Source organism: Hibiscus syriacus, unplaced genomic scaffold (genome assembly GCF_006381635.1).
Source record: "Hibiscus syriacus cultivar Baekdansim isolate YM2019G1 unplaced genomic scaffold, ASM638163v2 tig00111027_pilon, whole genome shotgun sequence".
NCBI lineage: Eukaryota > Viridiplantae > Streptophyta > Magnoliopsida > Malvales > Malvaceae > Hibiscus > Hibiscus syriacus.
This window is the reverse complement of record NW_024062960.1, coordinates 1,647,955-1,667,918: the sequence shown is the minus strand read 5'-3', so window position 1 is coordinate 1,667,918 and position 19,964 is coordinate 1,647,955. Positions and strand designations below refer to the sequence as shown.

Sequence of the window (19,964 nt, the reverse complement as noted above, 5' to 3'; positions counted from 1 at the left end):
AATTATTAATGGATGTTCAATTATTTTTCAGAATATTTATTTTGAATCATTAAGTCAAACTATATAATTGTTATATTGTAAACAAAAATATATTTAAATTAATCTCTGGTTGAAATTAATTATTAAAGGAAAAGTTGTTAAGGTTAAGAGGGATCAAAACCAGATCCTAAGGATAAAGGTCCAACATCTAATTGATGGGCCAAGTCATGTAATTATTAAAATATAAACATATTTTAATAAATGGTAAAGAAAATAATAATATTAAAATAAAATTTATTTATTTTAACTCAAATTATACGTGACATGAATACAAAAAATAATAACAACGCATCAACATTAATATATAGGTATAATTTAAAAAAAAATACTATAAACCTACGTTTCAATTTAAGGTATAAATGTATCTAATGTTTGATTAAATAATAGAATATTATTACACCTAACATTTCATTTTAAAAAAAAAAGACATTTTTTAGAGAGCTGACATTTTGTTAACTAACATTTTCAACCACGAATGATCATTTTGTCCTAAAATAAAAAATTAGAGACCAATATATTTAAGAAAAAAAAAGAATTTGAGTAAAAACGACTATTTAATCAAATGCTATGACATATTTTGTCATTAGATTAGGATCTACTTACACAATATAAAACTCTTTTAGTTTTACACAATTTAAGACCTTTGGATGAGTGAGATTGACCCCTTATTTTTCTCCAGTAAATATCTTCTTACTTACTATTGTTAATCACAATCATATATTTTCACTGATATCATCAACAAAGATAATCTTACCAAGATCTAATTGCTGACCATTCATAGAAAAAATTCTTAACGTTCTACATACTATGAAGTATAAAACACAGATTACCACGCATCATAAAATTTCATTGGTAGTACATAGTTGTAATCAAAACACTACTCTTAACCCAAAAATAGATCTGTACAAGTGGACAAGTCCATGTATCTAGATGTTACAGACGAACATTTGGCATCTGTTAACCTATACTCCAAGATATGCTCAAAATTTTAGAAGCTGGAAAATTAAATCTTTGCATCATATGCATCGAATATAAATGCATAAAACCAATAATAAAAGTAAAAGAAAAAAGAAAAATTCTGATAGCACGAACTTAATCGAGTTATGAAGATGTATGACTAAGGTAAATAAGTTGGGTTTTATACAGAGTTAGTGTTCCTCTATGACTATATGCACACTCATAGAACATGTTTCGATTCAAACACGAGGATTTTATAACATCATTTTGTGTTACGTCGAATAAAGATAGAATAAAATTGATTGAATATACTTTTATCTCGCGTGGTACAAAAAGTTAATTAGGAAAAAATATTAAATTAATAAATAACTTTTTAAGGATGTTTTGAGATAAAAAGCCAAATTTTAATATAAAATTTTCAATTTTAAGAAAATAAAATAAAAATGGAGCAATGTAGCATTCAATTTTACTCGTATATACCTCAAGTAACTAATTCCAGGTATTTTGTAGTTCAAAAATTATACAATTAATATCAAACATGCAATCCGAAAATGGCCAAAAAAGGAAGGGAAAAATGCTAGGTAACAGAAATTGTGTCCAAGAGAGAATCAACATACTCTTTAAGCTTGGCCTTTGTAATCGCGCCTTCTCTCCTACTTTCTGCCACTTCCTGCCCATCCTTGAACAATATCAATGTCGGCAATCCGTAAACTTTGTATTCTTCAATCAACTGTGGATTCGCATCATGATCAATTTTCACAACCTCTAATCTATCTCCGTATTCCTAAATACATTATTAATCAGTCAATAATTACTCATTCAACAAGCTCAATTTCTTAATTAAAGGTATAAGTATGTTATTTCGAGAGGAAAAAAAAGAAGTACAAAATAGGCACCTGTGCGATGGATTCCATGGCGGGAGAGATTAAGCGGCAAGGTCCACACCAAATGGCAACGAACTCAACGAGAACCGGACGGCTGGATTCCAGCACCGTACTCCGAAACTCGCTCTCTTTAATTTCCTTAACACCGGCACCGCACTGAATCGAGAATTTAGGAGCCGTGGAGGAAGTAAGCGGCCGTAGGAGCGGGAGGTAGTTCTTCGGAAGCCGCCGTTGATGGGAGGAGTGGAAGAGAAGGTTGCGACGGCGGAATGGAGCTTCGAAGGGGAAGCAATTGTACGAACCGGAGAGAGGGATGACCGGGCCACCATAGACGGCGAACTTGAGAGAAGCGTGTCCATTTTTTACGGCTGGTGTTTAATTGTGAGGATTGAGGAAGATAAAACTGAGAGATCACAGCATTTTTATTTTATTTTTAAAAATTATTTTTTTATTAATTTATTTATGTATTTTGAGTGATGGAGAAATCAAATCAGAGCTTATATATATTCTTTTCCAGCTTGACTGGAACGACAATGGCTCAACCTTAAAGGTTTCTCACGTGAACACCACGTGATTGATACCCCACTCTTCCTTTTGTTTTATCTCAAATTATTAGTTCCCCCTAATTTTTTGTTGTTGGGCTTTTATATTTAGAGATTTCGAAGTCCATATAAGAATTTAAGGAAAATTACGGTGGAGATCTTTTTTGTTTGTATTTTTTTATTTTAATCATCAAATTTTAAATAGTAATGTTTTGCTTGTTTATGTTATTGATATATTATAGTTTGAACATTGAGTAGATAATTTTTATTATATTGATAATTGATATCTAAATTTTAAATAAAATATCAAATTAACGAAGAAAAAATGTTATCATTTTATTATATTAATGATATATTGTCATTGATCGCCTGATCAAGTTCTACTCAAATTATATTCTTTTTATAATATCTTCATCATCTGACTGTTCAGATTCACAATCATGTCCCTAAATTTGAAGACCTCGACGAACTAAAAACGATAAGTCATTTCTTTTTCATTTTGTTTCTTTTCTCTTATGGATTTTGTGTAGGTCTGAGTTTTAAATTATCATGGTTATTTTGTTTTTGAAAATTAATATTTTTTTAAAAAAAAAAGTTGAGAATGAGTATTGGTGTTAAGTTTATGAGGTATTTTGAGTTACAATTAAACAAATGATAATCGATAGCATGATTGATGATAGTATAAAAATGAAAATGAACGAAAAGAATTGAATATTGATTATGATATAAAAACTAAAAGCGACCATGGTCAACTCTTCCGAGAATCTCGTTTCTTCTGCTTTCATTGATCAATTCAGCGACCATGGTGGTCGGTCGCTTGATGGAGTCGAACTGACAGACCCACCACTTCAACATTCTTTAGATCATCACGGCGGAAATGATGTTGATTCCACCATGGGTGATCATGTGGATGTTAGATCAGAGAACTTGGGGCAAGGAATTGGAGCGTTCAAAAGTTGTCATCTCTCTTTTCGCGATATGGTAAGGGGTCCAAAACTGGTTGGTAACCAACCCATTTCGTTTAATGATTTCGATGAGGATGTTCACCCTAAAGATGTAGTTTTGGGTGTTGATGGCCCTTTACCTACGATTAGCTTTTCAGATAGAGTTCACGATGCTATTGATGCCAAGCTGGCTAATTCTGTGATTATTCGATTACTGGGGAAAACAATTGGGTATAAGGCCTTATTGAGTAGATCAAATCACTATGGATTTTTTTAGGGGAAATTAGTCTCTTTGATCTTGACAATGATTATTATCTTGTTCGCTTTGCTTGTGAGGAGGATTTTTCTCATGTATTGACAGAGGTCCTTGGATGATATATGAAGCTACCTCACAGTTCAACCGTAGTAGACAATTCTCTATAGCCATGGAACATCCAATGAAGATTATGGTGTGGGTGAGGCTTTCTGGTTTGCCTTATCACTATTATACACGTAGTCTCTTTGGAGATATTGCAGGAGCTATTGGTAAGGTAGTAAGGGTAGACTATAATACGAAGGATGGGAAGAGAGGTCTCCTTGCACGCCTCGCAGTTGTTGTTGATTTGGACAAACCACTGATATCTGGAATAGTGATAGACGGCCATCGACAGTCAATCGAATATGAAGGACTATCAACTATTTGTTATTCTTGTGGGAAGTATGGGCATACACATGAACACTGTGGTAAAGTAACTAATGTTGACAATGGTGAACCACATGAAGCACATGATAGTGGGAAATCGGATGATCTGTATGGTCATTGGATGCAAGTGATGAATAGGAAGAGAAAGAACACTGGGATAAAAAAGATTGCAAGCTTGGAATCAGGAAGACAAAACACTGCTCATAATTCGGGTTCTCGCTTTGAGGCTCTTCAGGCATTCAAGTCGATGATAATCCAGAACTAATCTGATACAAAATCATCTAGGGCGGGGACTAATAATAGGGGAGCGATGTCTTCTGCGAGTCATTTGAATGCTAAGGCAAGTGGTAGTATTGAATCTAGCAGGCAAGGGGAAGCAAGGCGAGTTTCTAATGAGACTAAAGTACCAAGAAGAAGTGATGTAACGGTTCCATAACTAACGGAAAACAATATTGTTGTGGCTTCAATAGGTAATATTAAAAGTGTGGTTTTATCGTTGAATAAAGAAAAACATGTGGCTATACAGGGGACGAAAAATGATGAGAATTTAGCTCCAAATGAACGTAATTTAGACATTTTCAAAGAACTGCTCGAGGGACTGGTACAAAAGTGCAAAATAAAGGGCTTGCTGCAGTTAAAGGTTTATCTCGCAAGGGATTGAAGACAAAGAAAAAGGATGAGAAGATGTCGAGCAAACCAGTGTTAGCTGAGTGGATTTCGGCTATGAATTATGAACTTAACCGAACAAATATTAACTTGGAGAATCCATCCATAGAAATCCAAGGTTCCAAGGATGCTGACGAGGACATGGTTCAACGGCGTACGAACACTATGTTCGAACAATCGGAGAAAGCAGATGTGCAGGTCTAATCCTTCGTGTCACTCTTTACCCTCTTTTATTATGGTTAAGATTATTTTTTGGAATGTTCAGGGAGACCGTGACCCTGATTTTAATCGTTATTTTAAGTTATTGATGAAGTCTAAAAGACCGGATGTTGTTGCTATGTTGGAACCAAGAATTAGTGGTATGGCTGCTGATCAGTTTATCAGGAGTTCGGGTTTTGAGTTCTCCTATCGTGTTGAAGCTTCAGGTTTTTCTGGTGGTATATGAATACTTTGGAGGAATCCTATTCATATTACTATCCTTGCTGTTTCTCGATAATATATTCATGCAGCGTGCTCTATGATGGGTGGAGATCAACAAGTCTTTATTACTTTTGTCTATGCGAGCCCTGCGATTGGGATGAGAAGCAGGTTGTGGAGCATCTGAGAAATTGGATCCAGGTTCAGGGTTTCCGTAGATTCTTGGTGGAGATTTTAATGTCATTGGTAATTATGGTGAATGCCAAGGTGACTCTCAATGTCGCTATGGAGTTTGCTCAAAATTCGATGAATTTATATTTGATACAGGAGATTATACATTCGATGACAAAGAAGACGGGTAGAATGGGGTGGATGGCTATCAAGGTGGATTTGGAGAAAGCTTATGATCGTCTAGAATGGAACTATATTGAGAGCACTCTTCGTGCAGTTGGTCTGCTGAATTACTTATTTCTCGTATTATGTGTTGTGTTAGATCCGTGTCGACAGAGATTTTTTGGAATGGGGATCTTACGGATTCCTTTAAGCCTACGAGAGGTATTTGACAGGGTGATCCGTATTGCCTTATTTATTTGTTTTATGTATGGAGAGATTGTCTCAAGCTATAAAGGAGAATGTTGTCTCAAAAGACTGTAAGGTGGTTCATCTCTTAAAGGAGGGCCTGGGTTATCCCATCTTTTTCGTAGACGATTTAGTGTTGTTTGCTAAAGCATCGATGGATCAAGTATCGATGATAAATGGTGTGTTGGATAGGTTTTGTGATGAATCAGGACATTGCATTAACTCAGCTAAAACTCAAATATTCTTTTTTAGTAATTATCCATTAAGCACTCGTCAGGCCATTTCTCAGAGGTTCGGTTTTGAGGAAGTTAAGGATCTTGGCAAGTATTTGGGGGTTCGTTACTCCATAATAGAGTCACTAAAGCCACATACTCTTATCTCATTGATAGATTGACTCAACGCCTTTCAGGTTGGGCGGCGAAGTGTCTTACTTTAGCAAGACATATAACACTTGCTAAGGCTACTCTTCAGGCTATCCCGGTCTATGTGATGCAATCAACTTGGCTACTGAAAGAATTGTGTGTTGAAATGAAAAAGATTATTAGAAGATTTGTTTGGGGTTCGAACAATGGTGGTTCTAGTTTTCCCCTAGTTAAATGAGAAATATGCAGCAACCAATAAAGTTTGGAGGAGTGGGTATTCGGAACATACATAATCAAAACAAGGCATTCTTGATTAAGGTGGGTTTTCAATTGATATCTAATCAGGAGAAACTATGGGTTCATACTATTCGTGAGAAGTATAAATGGGACAATCTTGTTCCTATCTCATTAAGTCATGCTAATGGCTTCTGATTGTGGAAATGACTAAGATACATTTGGAGTGAGTTGTATAAAGTATAGCTTGGAACATACGGGATGGGAGAGATACGGATTTTTGGTATGATCATTGGCTTGATACTGAAAATTGTCTTGTACTTTCTTATAAAGGAGCAGGTACACCAAGACCCACCTCGGTTTGTGACATGGTTCTCCCTTCAAGTACGTGGAATTGGGGTAAGCTTTCTTCATTACTCCCTGAACATGTAACATCCCAAACTATGGGTTATTGACTTAATTGTAAAGTTTCAGAATTTGATGATTAAAGTAGAAGAATGAATTAGTTCAATGATTTATCTGAAAATAAATCCTAAAAGTTGTTAGTAATTATTAAAGGATTTTAAGGGCAAAGTGGTCATTTGACTTGGAAAGGATAAGATAATGATATATATGGGATAAGATTGAGAGATTTCTATAGAAACTCTCTTTTCTTCTTCTTCTTCTCTCCTCCCGTATCTCCAAGCTCAAAGGTGAGTCTTCTACTTAGTTAATTATTTGTTAAGTTTAAGATTGGGTTTTGATCATTAGATGATAACTAAGCTTATGGAAAGCTTAGGTTGTCCTAAAATCAAAAGATAAAGGAGATAGAGAAGATTAAAGATTAGTGGTTCTTGAATGAAATCTTGAAATAGAGTTTATAATAAGAATTGAAAGTTGGATTTGACTTGTCATCAATATAAGTAAGAGATGTGAAATAATATAATTGGATTTGAAATATGTTGCAAAATTGATGTAATTATTGAATTACATATGGAATATAGGATTTTGAGGTTTAAGATGAAATAAATGAGTATAAATTGGTTTAAGTATGTGTACTAGAGTTAAGAATGAAAAAGGGGATGAAACATGAAGGATTTAAGCCAAAATGAATGATTTTCGGGTTCAAAAAGAGGATTCTCGGCAGAGTGCATCGATGCATATTCATTGTGCATAGATGCATCAAGGTTAAACCAGAAATTTGTTTGAAGGTGTATCGATGCACTCTTTTAAAATAGAAACATCGAATGCAATTAGTGCATCGATGCATAAGGCATGCATCGATGCATCCCAATAATAATACAACATCGAATGTATTTTATGCACCGATGCATCAGTAGTGCATCGATGCATACCCTTATTGAAAGAACAAATTGACATTTATCTTAATCTAAAGAGTGAACCATTAGAGTATATTAGTTATAATACTAATATATCTATGTATGATTATATAGATATAGAACGTGATCCCATTCTGAATCAATTGAAGGATTAGAATCGAATCAAAGCAAAGCTAAGGTGAGTGCACATTATTTAGTATATGATGTTAAATGGAAAATAAGACTTATGATAAGTCTATTTCCAATAGTAAAATGCATGAATTCATAGAGGTATGTTTGTTATGATTTATGTGTTATTGATTCTATGATCATAGGATGTAAACTATGATAAGTGAAAAGTGACATATATGTGATAAATGAATGATATGAAAAGTGAGATAAACAAAGTATGGTTGATATAGGGTAATATAAGAATAGCTCATAGGTTATATGATAAAGATGGAACCATATAGGAACAGTTGAGTACTTAATAAGTCATAAGGTTATATGCATAGGTAATATATAAATAAATATATGATATCAAATAAGTTATGAGATAAGTTATATGAAATTGATATATAGGCTAAATGAAAGTATACATGAATAAATATAGTTATATGTTATTTATATGTTATGGGATATAACCATGAACATATGTGATGATATATGTTATGAGAAATGACCCATGTGACTGTTGATATAAGTGTGATATGAATTATGGGTATATGTGTCATATGTTATTATAGGTGATATGATATATGAGTTTATGCGATAAAAGTGTATATGTGAAATACATGATAGGTGATAAAACCGTGAGCCTATATGATTATGTGTTATATGTTACATGATATGACATGCAAGTTACATAAACAAATGAGAAATGATATCATATGAAACGATCTACGTGAATACATGCACTTGTGATACATGTGATATGATATGAGATATGGTTACACATACATGTGGTATGTGACAGAAGAGAAATAACAAGTGATATGAAATGTTATAAATGATAATGCCCATGTTATGTGATATGAGAGCTAGGGTATAGTTGCATACCAAGAGTCGAGGGTATACCTATGTTCTACGGAACATATGGATAGAATTACCTATGTTTTCGACATATGGACAGTATACCTATGTTCTAAGGAACATATGGACAGTTTACTAGGTTCTTCGGAACCTATGGAGTTGCCAAGGATCTTTATGACCTCTGGATAGTTACCGAGGATCTTTATGACCTCTGGATAGTCCTTCAGGACATATATGTATTCTTTGGAACATGTGTGAAGTCTGTGAGACACATACTTGATCCTTGGCATATGTATATGATTCTTAAGGAATGATATGTGGTTCTTCGGGACATTTATATGAGCTGTGGTGACATATGTGTGCACAACCTCAATGTACTCAGACCTTAAGTTCACTAGTGTACATGGGCTAATAAAGAGATTAAACAAACATACTGAATGTGATATGTACGATGGGTTTATAAATGGTTATCAAAAGTAAGTGGTTTGAAATGTTACATGAACCATATGATGTTATATGTGTTTCTTAATTATAATGATAGAGTTATGATAATGATGGTATATGTTATGTATGCTTTATGTTATATGAAATATTATGTTTTATATGCCTCACTAAGTCATTGACTTAGCATGTGATGTTTCACATGTAGGTTGGAAAGCGAAAAGAGAAGTAAAGAAGAACAAGGCAGGTCAGTTCTCCTTACCGAATGTCATATCAGAAGAGAGGTGAATAATATGTATTTTTTTATATAAAGTTCTAGTTGGCATGTAATCAAAAGAATATATTGAATAACTCTGAATAGTTTTGTAAATGTTTTGAATAGTTAAATGTTATAAAAGTTTTTAAAATTACTCACTATTTTATACAAATAAAGGTTTGAAAAGTCAATGCGACACTTCGGACTCGTATCCGGGTTGGATACGGGTTGGGGGTGTTACAGAACATGTTCTCCAAAGAATTGTTGTTGTCCAACCACCTCAAGATTACTTGGGTCTTGATACACCCGGGTGGAGATGGGAACATAATAGGAAGTTTACTACAAGGTCAGCTTATAATGATATTACATTCCTCGACAATAGTAGTGAACATTCTCTATATAATTTGATTTGGAAGCTAGAAGTCCTACAAAGAATCCATGTTTTCTTTGGTTTTTATTCCATGATAGACTTCTTACTAATGTTGAACGATCTCGTCGACACCTTACTAGCCTAGTGGATTGTAAGCTGTGTGGGGTTGTTATGGAGGATGATGATCATATCCTGCGGCATTGCAGTATGGCTAGGAATATGTGGGTAAGGGTTATCAAAACTGATAAGCTTAATGAGTTCATGATTATTCCTTACAAAATTTGGATTGAACGCAACTTAAGGGCTGCTGAAGTGTATGCGCAAATGAATGTAAATTGGGATATTCGCTTCGCCGTTTACTGTTGGTACATTTGGAAATGGAGATGTAGTATCCTCTTTGATCCTAATTACGTTGAAAGAGAGGAGTTTATTTATCGTTGTGATAGCTTTGTTGATGAAGTTATGAATGCTAATGTTAGCAACGCAAATCCTAGTTCATCAATGTCTAGAAGCATCCTGTCTTAGACTCGACCTCCCACCGGTTGGATTAAGGGGAACTCGGATGGGGCTATTAGAATGTGTGACAATATGGCAGCTGCGTGAGGTATTCTGCGCAACTCTAAAGAAAAATGGGTTTTTGGGTTCACGCGAAGTATAGGAAGGTGTTCTATTCTTACTGCTGAGTTGTGGGGTGTTCATGATCTCTTGTTGCATGCTTGGAGACTAGGAATCCGACATATTGAACTAGAAACTGATAATCTCGAAATTATGAAGATTTGCAATTTTTCATCGGATGCGCTTGTGGGGAGTGATTTGGTCACTAAAATCCTTGCACTGCTCGAACTTGAATGGATCACAAAGGTATCACATATATGTCGTGAGCAGAATATGGTTGCAGATATGTTGGTTGCTTTGAGCCAAGGAGCCCCCATTGCTGCTACTATTTACTTAGAACCACACGGAATTATCTGCCACGTTATTGCGAGATCTTCAAACCTCCAGCTAACCCGTTTCTAATTGTTATACAAAAAAAAAAGAATATTGATTATGATAGGTTGTTGATAGGGTGGTAACAATAGAGTAGGATTTGAAAGGTCGTTGATTAATGGATGACAATAACAAAAATCCCAATCAAAACCCACACAATTAAATTCACTAAATTTGGTAAAGAAATAAAGATTCAACTCTAAAACCGATTAATAAAAAAACAAGAACAAGACAAATTTTGATGTACCTATTTAAAGTTTTTGGAACACCATTTGGGTTTATTTTAAAATAATTTTGATCACATGTAAACCTTATTGTTAATTTGATTTGGAAATATTTCAATTACTATTTTGATGGTACTTTAAATGAATTTTATTTTGATTATAGTTTTGAGTGTTTATGGTGTACAATTTCAGGTTGTATTTGTAATTTTAATATGTAAAATGTTAAATGTAGTAGTAAAAACTAAAACATAATATATTTTAAGAATAAAAATTAACTATATACAAGTAAAATACTGTATATGTATAACATACGGATTGGCGATTTGTAGTTAATTTTAATTAATTACCATCAAAATATCATTAAGCGATTTTAATAGTAATTAATTAAAATTAAAAGACCTTCTAGAAGCCTCCGGGAAGAGAAAATTTCTCTACCTAAATACCTTTCAACGATTTTTCATTTTTCCTCTCCAGCTCTTCCGCTCCGTCCCAAACAAAACAACTCTAAGCCTGAAAATAAAAAAATGTCGTCCGACGGGAACGTCACCGGCGGAGGCGGCGACGCTATCACCGTCGGCGTAACCAATAAGCCTTTCTTTTGTTACCACTTACCAATGCAACCGTTCCGTGACGGTAACAATATCCCCTTCCTATTCCGATCCTTCTTGTCCCATATGCAACGATGGATTCCTCGAGGAATACGAAAGCTCAAACCCTAATCGAGGCCCTGGTTTCCTTAACCCGGATACGAATTCGTCCCGTTCTCTGACCCGTTCTTAACGTGACGGATCCGTTCGCTTCCTTGCTTCCGCTCCTTTTTCCTGCCGTTCCTTCTTCTTCTTCATCCACGACAACTTCATCATCCTCTGCTCCCGGTGAATAACTCTAGTTTACCTGGGCCGACCCGGTCAGTCAGAGGCGACCCGTTCGCTTTCGATCCGTTTACCTTCATCCAAAATCATCTAAACGATCTGCGTTCAAGCGGGGCTCGAATCGAGTTCGTGATCCAGAACAATCCGTCCGACGCAGGATTTCTGCTTCCGGCGAACATAGGGGATTATTTCATCGGACCGGGCCTCGAGCAATTGATCCACAGCTGGCCGAAAATGATCCAAACCGCTACGGGACCCACCGGCATCTAAATCAGCTATTGAAGCGCTACCTTCAGCGAACATAACAAAAATAATTCGGATTCGGAGTTCACCAGTGTGCGGTTGCATGGACGAATTTGAGGAAGGGACGGAAGCGAAGCAGATGCCATGTTATCATAAGGATTGTATATTGCCGTGGCTGGAATTGCATAATTCGTGCCCGGTGTGTCGTCACGAGTTGCCTACCGATGATCCTGATTATGAGAGGAGGGCTCACGGGGCGCAAGGGACGGGTGAAGGTAATAGCGTGGTGATGTGCAGAGGTCTGATGGGGATAATCAGCCGTCGAGAGGAGTTTTAGGATATCTCTGCCTTGGCCATTTCAAGCTCAGGGACCTGGACCTGGTCCAGGACCAGGTGATAATACAGAGACCAGACAAGAAGATTTGGATTGAGAATTGTGAGTATCTTTTTACCATTTTATTTAACATTGTATGCATTTTATATCCCTTTTATGGCTCGGTCTTGATAGACATGGGGTTGTTGAAATTGGGCATTTATTTCAATATTGTGGATCATGTTGGAAAATAAGAATGACCGCTAAGCTTTACACAATATTGAATTGTCATTAAGGATGTTCAGATCCAATCCGATCCAAAAAAATAACAAAAAAAATCGATCCAAAAAACCGATAACCGAAAAAAAACGAAACCGATTTAGTGTGTTTGGTTTTTTTTTAAAACAGATCGGTTCGGTTTCGGTTTGGAAATCCTGAACCGATCCAAACCGAACCGATATCTATTACAATGAAGTGCGACACCGTTTCAAGTTCCTATGTTCTAAAATGTTGCTGCAAGAGCCTAGAAAACAGTTTTCCATGAACAATTGCGATTAATTATGTTAGTTGACTTACCATTTCTAGTATTTACCTTGTTTGATATGGACAGATTGTTTACAGATTTGTGCCAAATTTATAGGCTAACTTATAAGTGTTTCCATATTTCTTGTATAGTTGACTTTCCTATTAATACTCTTGAATATATATAATGTAGGTCCCTAAAGCTGTAACCAGATTATTGAAAATGCAGTAGATTCTTTTACCTACTGTTATGCCGATTTACAGATTCTAAATGCAAGGATTTTAAAGTATTGTGTTCATCAACGGTGGTTTATTCGATCGATGTCAGCTTAGGATGTGAAATGGTGAAACTGTTTGACCCCCTTAGGCAATGTTGTTGCTTTGAATTATTTTGAAAAATTAGAATCCAAAAACCGCACAAATCCAAACCGAATCAAACCGCACTTAATTGGATCGGATAGGATCGGATTTTTTTAGAAACATCCAAACCGATCCAAACCGCAAACATTTATACTTTTGGATCTGATGAATTTTTAGCCAAAAACCGATCAAAACCGACCGCGAACACCCCTAATTGTCATACATGTTATGATGCTCTTTTAGAGCCTTAGGACCTCACAGCATTTGGTCAACAAATGACTTGTAATTTATGTGAATTTAATAGGTAAGTATTGGTTAAAGTGATGAAATATATGCATTATGTCTTGGAAGTTCTCAAATCTCAACTATCAAATGTTATGCCTTCAGAACCATCTTTTTCTTTATCAAATATTTGTAAAATGTCACCAGTTAGAGTCACAGAATTAGAGCTACAATTTGAGTTTACAACTGGGTCATTATCTACAAAGACTGTAATTGATAATTATGAAGGAAGAGATAAATACTTAATTTTTTAGGTTATACTTTTTTAATCCCTATCTTAACATTTTGAGGTAAAGGAGAAGGAGAAGTCTGAACTTTCTTAAAGCATCAAAAACTTTCTTGTCAAGTGCTTTCTAAAATCCAAATTGTTGCTTAGAGTTTGATATGAAAATTATACATTACGCTGATAATGGTGGGATTCTATTTGTAATTTGTTCTAACTTTTCACAGACATGCCCGCTAACCATATTTGATTTCTAATAACTTCACTGTTTTCAATAAATGGTGCATTTTTGTGTTGGATGTTTCGCTTGGTTTTAATTATTTAACATGGTAGCCTCATTGATTTTGGAGGGCATTTTATGCGGTCAGTTTCTTAACTTCATACCTATGTAGTGCTGATGGTATGTTTTCTGCTAAAATACTAAAGAGGTCCTTCAACTCTACCACTTTAATATAAAAGCTCTTATAATTTTATTACATCCAAATAAGAATGTAATTTGTATCCAATAAGCCCCTAATTTTTAACCTTTTCCCAAATAAGTTCATTAACGTTTTTAATTTATTCCTCAATTAACACTTGATAAAAATCACATTTTCATTTGACATAGGAGCTTATTTAAGTACAAATCAAAGGATAGGGGCTTATCTGAGTGCACTAGAAGTATGGGGGCATATTTAGCAATGAAAGAAGTGAAGGGTTCAAGTGGTTTTTTAGTATTTTTAGCCTATATTTTCTGAATAGTTTTTGTCAAAACTGGATTTTTCATGTTCTATACTTATAGTTGGTATAAGTTTCAAAGAATACAACAGACGTTAGCTTTGAAAGGCTTGGTTCTGATCTTGCTGGGTTGAGGTGGTAGGAACTAGTTGAATACCAAAGTGGAGCTTTCACATGTATGCATAATGATCTCTGAACTTAATAGATGTAAAAATCACAGAAGCATAGAAAGATGGGGTAACTGAAGCAATATATGCTTTTAGCAATATTTTTAAGTAGAAACTAGAAAGTCCATGGGACCATGTGATTTTCTTCTGGAATTTTGGTATCTGACTGAGGTTTCCTTCCAACGTTCCAACATAAGAGTAGAAGTTATTTTATCTTTTGATTTAGGTAATAAGGAAAACATGTGAATAAGTTGTGAGAGAAATGATTGTGGTGAGGGTTTCAGGGTAAAGGAATAAAAATCTAGAAACATAATTTATTATATAATTGCCGTTTATACTAACATCATATTCTGTGGAAGGAACTCCTGTGTAGTACTGAAAGTTGTGTGATCTCTTGGTTGTCTTACATGTTACTCTATTGTTAGCTTTCTGGAGACACTTGTAAAACTGGGGCTTCTTAACCATTTATGTTTTCTTTGGACTGCTTTTTATTTATTTTTATTTTTGAAAAATCTGGCTGAAATGTAGTGAACATTTGGATATTGAGAGTGGTTAGTAGCCTAGTAGCTTTTGATTGTTCACTTTCAATGCTCTATGAGCCTTTTCTTGAATTCATTCTGTGGCCACTGTCAAATGTTAATCTGATTATCTGAACGACTTTTAATAATGTTGAAGTAGTGAATGGAAATTGATTGACTCTTAATTCTGGCCATTGGAGTTTGTAGTTTCTTCTTATGGTGGCACACATGCTTGCCTGGTGCAGTAATACCTACATTCATTTTCATGATGCCAGGTTTATTATTCTGCCTGCATTTACATGGTCAATTTTAATGTACCCGAGTCGTGGTTGTATAATGGCATTCTAACTTGGATTTGATTTTTGGCAGCTTAAAATGCAACAAAATACCCACATTTGTTTCATGTGACATGATGATAAAACATCCACTATTCCACTTGCAGAGTTTGGGTATGAGAGATATGTGTTAAACATGGAGAATTTGAGATTAGTGTTTTGGTCTCGAGTACTATATACATCGTAAACTTAACAGCTTTGTTTTGTCAAGACAAGTTACATTTAATCTTCAATACATTGTTGTATAAGATTATTTGATTTCTACTCATTGTCTTCCCTTTACATCAGCAAACTATTACTACTTGAAAATAAAGCCGCTGCTCTGAAGCATCGTTCGCAAGACATAATGGAGAAAGGTAAATGTTTTCTGAGTGTCTTCCAAGTCTTGACCCTGATTAGTCTCAGTTGCTGAGAGCTAAATAATTCATTTTTACTGCTAGGCTAGGATATGGTACCTTACAGCTTTTGTGATGTTCGATTTGGTTTCAGTTTTAGTTCAATTGACATTGTTATGCTCTCTCCCAAAGTTCGGTTTTCAGGGCTTTTGTTGAAGTAAACAATTAATGTGCTAATCCTTTCTTTGCTGCTGACTGAGTTTTAGTTCAATTGATATCGTTATAAGTTGAGGTTATGTATTCGAACTTCTCTACGTGGTTCGAGAGGATATAATAGTTTGAAGTATCGGATTAAAGTATCTTTGCTATTATAAGGATATTATTGTAGTACCTAATGGCTAATTGCATCTTATTTTCTTGAAGGCGGCAAAGGAAAAGATAGAATTTACTGATGAGATCTGCCAATGCCCATGGTCCCGCTCATTAATAGTACCAAAACCAAGTGGACCATGCTCCACTTGTTTCACATTCTAATTATTTTGTGGCTTCGATTGTGTTCCCCATCACCATCACCATCAACTTGTAATCTACATGTACGTGTGTGTGATAATTTTTTTAAAAATATATTTTTAAATTTGATAATTAGTATACAAAATGTAATTATCATGATTTTTCTTGAATTTTTATAAAATCAACATTTTTCTTTAGTAATATTAAATCTGTAAAGTATTTCACACTATAAAAAGAAATTTTCGTTATTATACTCTTTATTAAATAGAGAAAATAGTTAAAATTATAAGAAGAGTAAATTAATTATATAAATGGAATATTTCTTTAAGAATTATCAAAGTGAATAAATTAGTCATTAAAATTGCAAAAAAAAAAAATCATATGAGAAAATGATTAAAATTTAGTTAAACAATTTAGATGAATAAGTAATACAAATAAACATCGTTGTCGGTTATGAAGTATAAATATCAACATTGATATACAAATATGTAAAAAAAATAATGGTTTGTTGATAAACTAACATCATCTCAACACGTATATCATCTTATCATATATCGATGATTGTAAGTGTTTATTAATATAAAATATGACGGTCCAAAGTAATAATAAATTAGTATGATAATAAAATAAACGTCATCAAAATATAAAGAGATTATGTCAAATTTAATCGTGAGAAAAAAAGAAAAATAAAAATATTTCTAACTAAAAAGAAAAGAAGACATTATATGAGCAAATAAAATATTTATATTTTTACATGAAAAAGAGATGAGTAATTAACAAAAAAATAACATAATTTATACTAAAGAAAAAGGAAAGAAAGAAAAAAAATCAATGATAATTTATCAGTTTAAGATTGTTGTATGAAAAATATTTAAGAAAATTAGAAGAATAAATATAAAAGAGAGACCAGAAAGAAAATAGTTAAAAAAAAATTATATTCTTAAAATAAATTTCACAATGAGAATTTTTAAGTATTTTATTTACAAAATATAAATATTCGTATAATACATATATTACTCTTTGAAATAAAATTATTTTAATAATATTTAACTAAATTGATATAAATGGACTTAGAGCACTAATTAAGTCTATTCTTTTATATATAATATGGATAATAATAAGGAGAGATGTAGTATTGTAGTTATGATTGAGAATTGGTTAACAAAAAATGACATCATTTACGCCGAGATTATTAAATAAAGTGTAAGATTAGTTAATTGAAAAGTTTTTGACCTTAGCTTAACCACTTTTGTTTTACTCTTACTAATTTAATTTAATGTGTGGCCATCATGTCATAACTAGCTTTAATATTTTTATATTTATAATTATTTATTGAAAAATTAATTAAAAAGTATACGTTTGTAAATTAAAATTATTTACAGAGAAAAATAAATAAAAATCCCGCCATGTCAAATTCAGATGATGTTGCTGCGAACAAGACACAAGCGCGGCCAATGGTTCCCTCGCTGTCAAAAAGCCTCCGACCAAAGACCGTCACAGCAAAGTGGACGGTCGTGGCCGGAGAATCAGGATGCCGATCATTTGTGCGGCTCGTGTTTTTCCAGTGACTCGTGAGTTGGGTCACAAATCCGATGGTCAGACCATTGAGTGGCTGTTACAACACCAAGCCGAGCCTGCCATTATAGCCGCCACCGGTACCGGGACGGTTCCCGCCAACTTCTCCACCGTGTCGGCTTCCCTCCGTGGTCGGGGCAATTCAACTTCTCTACCGTCGACGACGACGTCTTTGGACCATAAGCCTTTACTCGGTCCCACCGGTTTTATACTCGGGAAACGGTTCAGGTCCGGCTTTACCGATTCCGGGGCGATCACGATGGGACCAGACATGGGGTCCATTTTGGGACCTGCGGGGACACACATGGGTGGGTTCTGGGCTCTTCCAGCAAGGCCCGAGTATGGTCAAGTATGGAGCTTCGCTCCCCCACCGGAGATGGTTGTCCAGACTGCTTCTGCCGCTGCTGCGGACTCTGCTCAGCAACCTACTGCAGCCGCGATGTTCGTTCAACAACAGCAAGCTATGGGAGAATCGTCGGATGTGGCGGCGAGGGTTGGCAATTATCTTCCGGGTCATCTGAATTTGTTAGCATCGTTGTCGGGTACTCCGGGAAGTTCGAGTCAGAGAGGCGAGGATCCGAATTGAATTTGGGTAGACCAATTACCCTTGTTGTTTGGGTGTGTGTGTGTGTGTGTATTAGATTGCACCAATATTTGTATATGGTTGCAGTTTCTTTGTGTGGATGTGTAAGTTGATTTTTTGCCAGAACTTTAGTGCAAGTGAATTAGGGTTTTGAGGACAATTTGGGTCTCTTAGTATTAAGACTTCTACCCCATGATTGATTAGGGTTTAGTAGGGTTTTAAGAAATAGGGTTTTAATGATTTGAGGTTTCTGCTGAGTTTGGGGATTTCCAGAATTGTGATGTTTTTTCCCATGTTGAAATAAGGTTTGTAAACTTGAATTTCAAATGCTTTTCAAGTTCCTCCATTATTCATAATCTAGCAATGTAAGCTGAATCTTAAGGGTTATGGATTGTGCTTGGTTTTTGCATAATCGAGGTCCGAAACTTCGAGCTGCTAATGGCATTTGAGAAGTATTCGTTTCTTCCCTGCTACCATAGGCATTGAAATCTAGCAAGGATGGGTTGAATCTTGAAGTTGCTGAATGTGCTTGATTTCTGCATAACTGGGATTTGATACTTTGTGCCGCTAATAGTGTTTGAAAATGATTAGTTTCTTTGCTGCTCTGGTGTAGCTTTAGCATTGAAAATCTAGCAATGACGACCGAGTTGAATCTTAAAACTTGTCGATCGTGCTCGACTTAAACATAATTGGCGTCTGAAACTTCAAGCTGCGAATGGCGTTTGAGAAGTATTAGTTTCTTCCCTGCTACCATAGGCATTGCAAATCTAGCAATGATGGGTTGAATCTTAAACTTGCTGAATATGCTCGATTTATGCATTAACTTGGATTTGATACTTTGAGCTGCTAATAGTGTTTGAAGATGATTAGTTTCTTTGCTGCTGTCTGGTGTAGCTTTAGCATTGAAAATCTAGCAATGACAACCGAGTTAAATATTAAAACTTGTGGATTGCTCGACTTATACATTTGGAGTCTGAAACTTCAAATCATTAATGGTATTTGAAAATTATTTAGTTTCTCCGTTACTGCCCAGCATTGCTTAGCATTTAAAATGATAGTTTGTGTGTTGTCAAGGTATTCCATGTTGCATCTGTTAGTCCGGTCGTCCCTCTCTTCTGCTTCAGTAAGTTGATCATTTAAGACGTGCTCGGTTTCTGTGTTGTTATCCATCGCCTCTACGTATGCATTTAGCTCTTGCTACTATAAATATCTCATTTTAACAATTCAACATCTTGGTTGTGTTTTGATTTTCCTAGTTATTCGTAACTGAATCATGAATGTTGTCGTCGGAGATCCGAGTCTTGTTCGTAAACTCCATATGTTGAACGATACAGACGTGAGAAAAATTAACGGAATCTAATATTTTAAAAAAATGCCTACATGCAGGATCGAACTACAGACCTTCAGTTTACAAGACTGACGCTCTACCACTGAGCTATAGGGGCACTGCACGATGATTGGGCTTAAGAATTATTATTTATATTTTTTTAAAGCA

At 34.9% G+C, this 19,964-nt stretch overlaps 1 protein-coding gene, 1 non-coding gene and 2 pseudogenes across 2 annotated transcripts; 2 read left to right on the top strand and 2 right to left on the bottom strand.

Moving 5' to 3' along the window:
* Positions 1-1,440: 1,440 nt before the first annotated feature.
* LOC120150967 lies at positions 1,441-2,320 on the bottom strand (annotated as a pseudogene).
* A 9,050-nt stretch (positions 2,321-11,370) lies between these two features.
* On the top strand, positions 11,371-16,386 carry LOC120150823 (annotated as a pseudogene).
* A 1,351-nt stretch (positions 16,387-17,737) lies between these two features.
* Positions 17,738-18,815, top strand: LOC120150911 (transcription factor TCP7-like; the record flags this gene model as incomplete). The annotated part of the gene is made up of 1 exon (XM_039163507.1): positions 17,738-18,815. A coding segment is annotated over one exon (735 nt), but the record flags the coding sequence as incomplete, so codon positions are not given.
* A 1,027-nt stretch (positions 18,816-19,842) lies between these two features.
* Positions 19,843-19,914, bottom strand: TRNAT-UGU. Its single transcript has one exon. It is a non-coding gene; the product is annotated as a tRNA-Thr (tRNA).
* Positions 19,915-19,964: the final 50 nt, after the last annotated feature.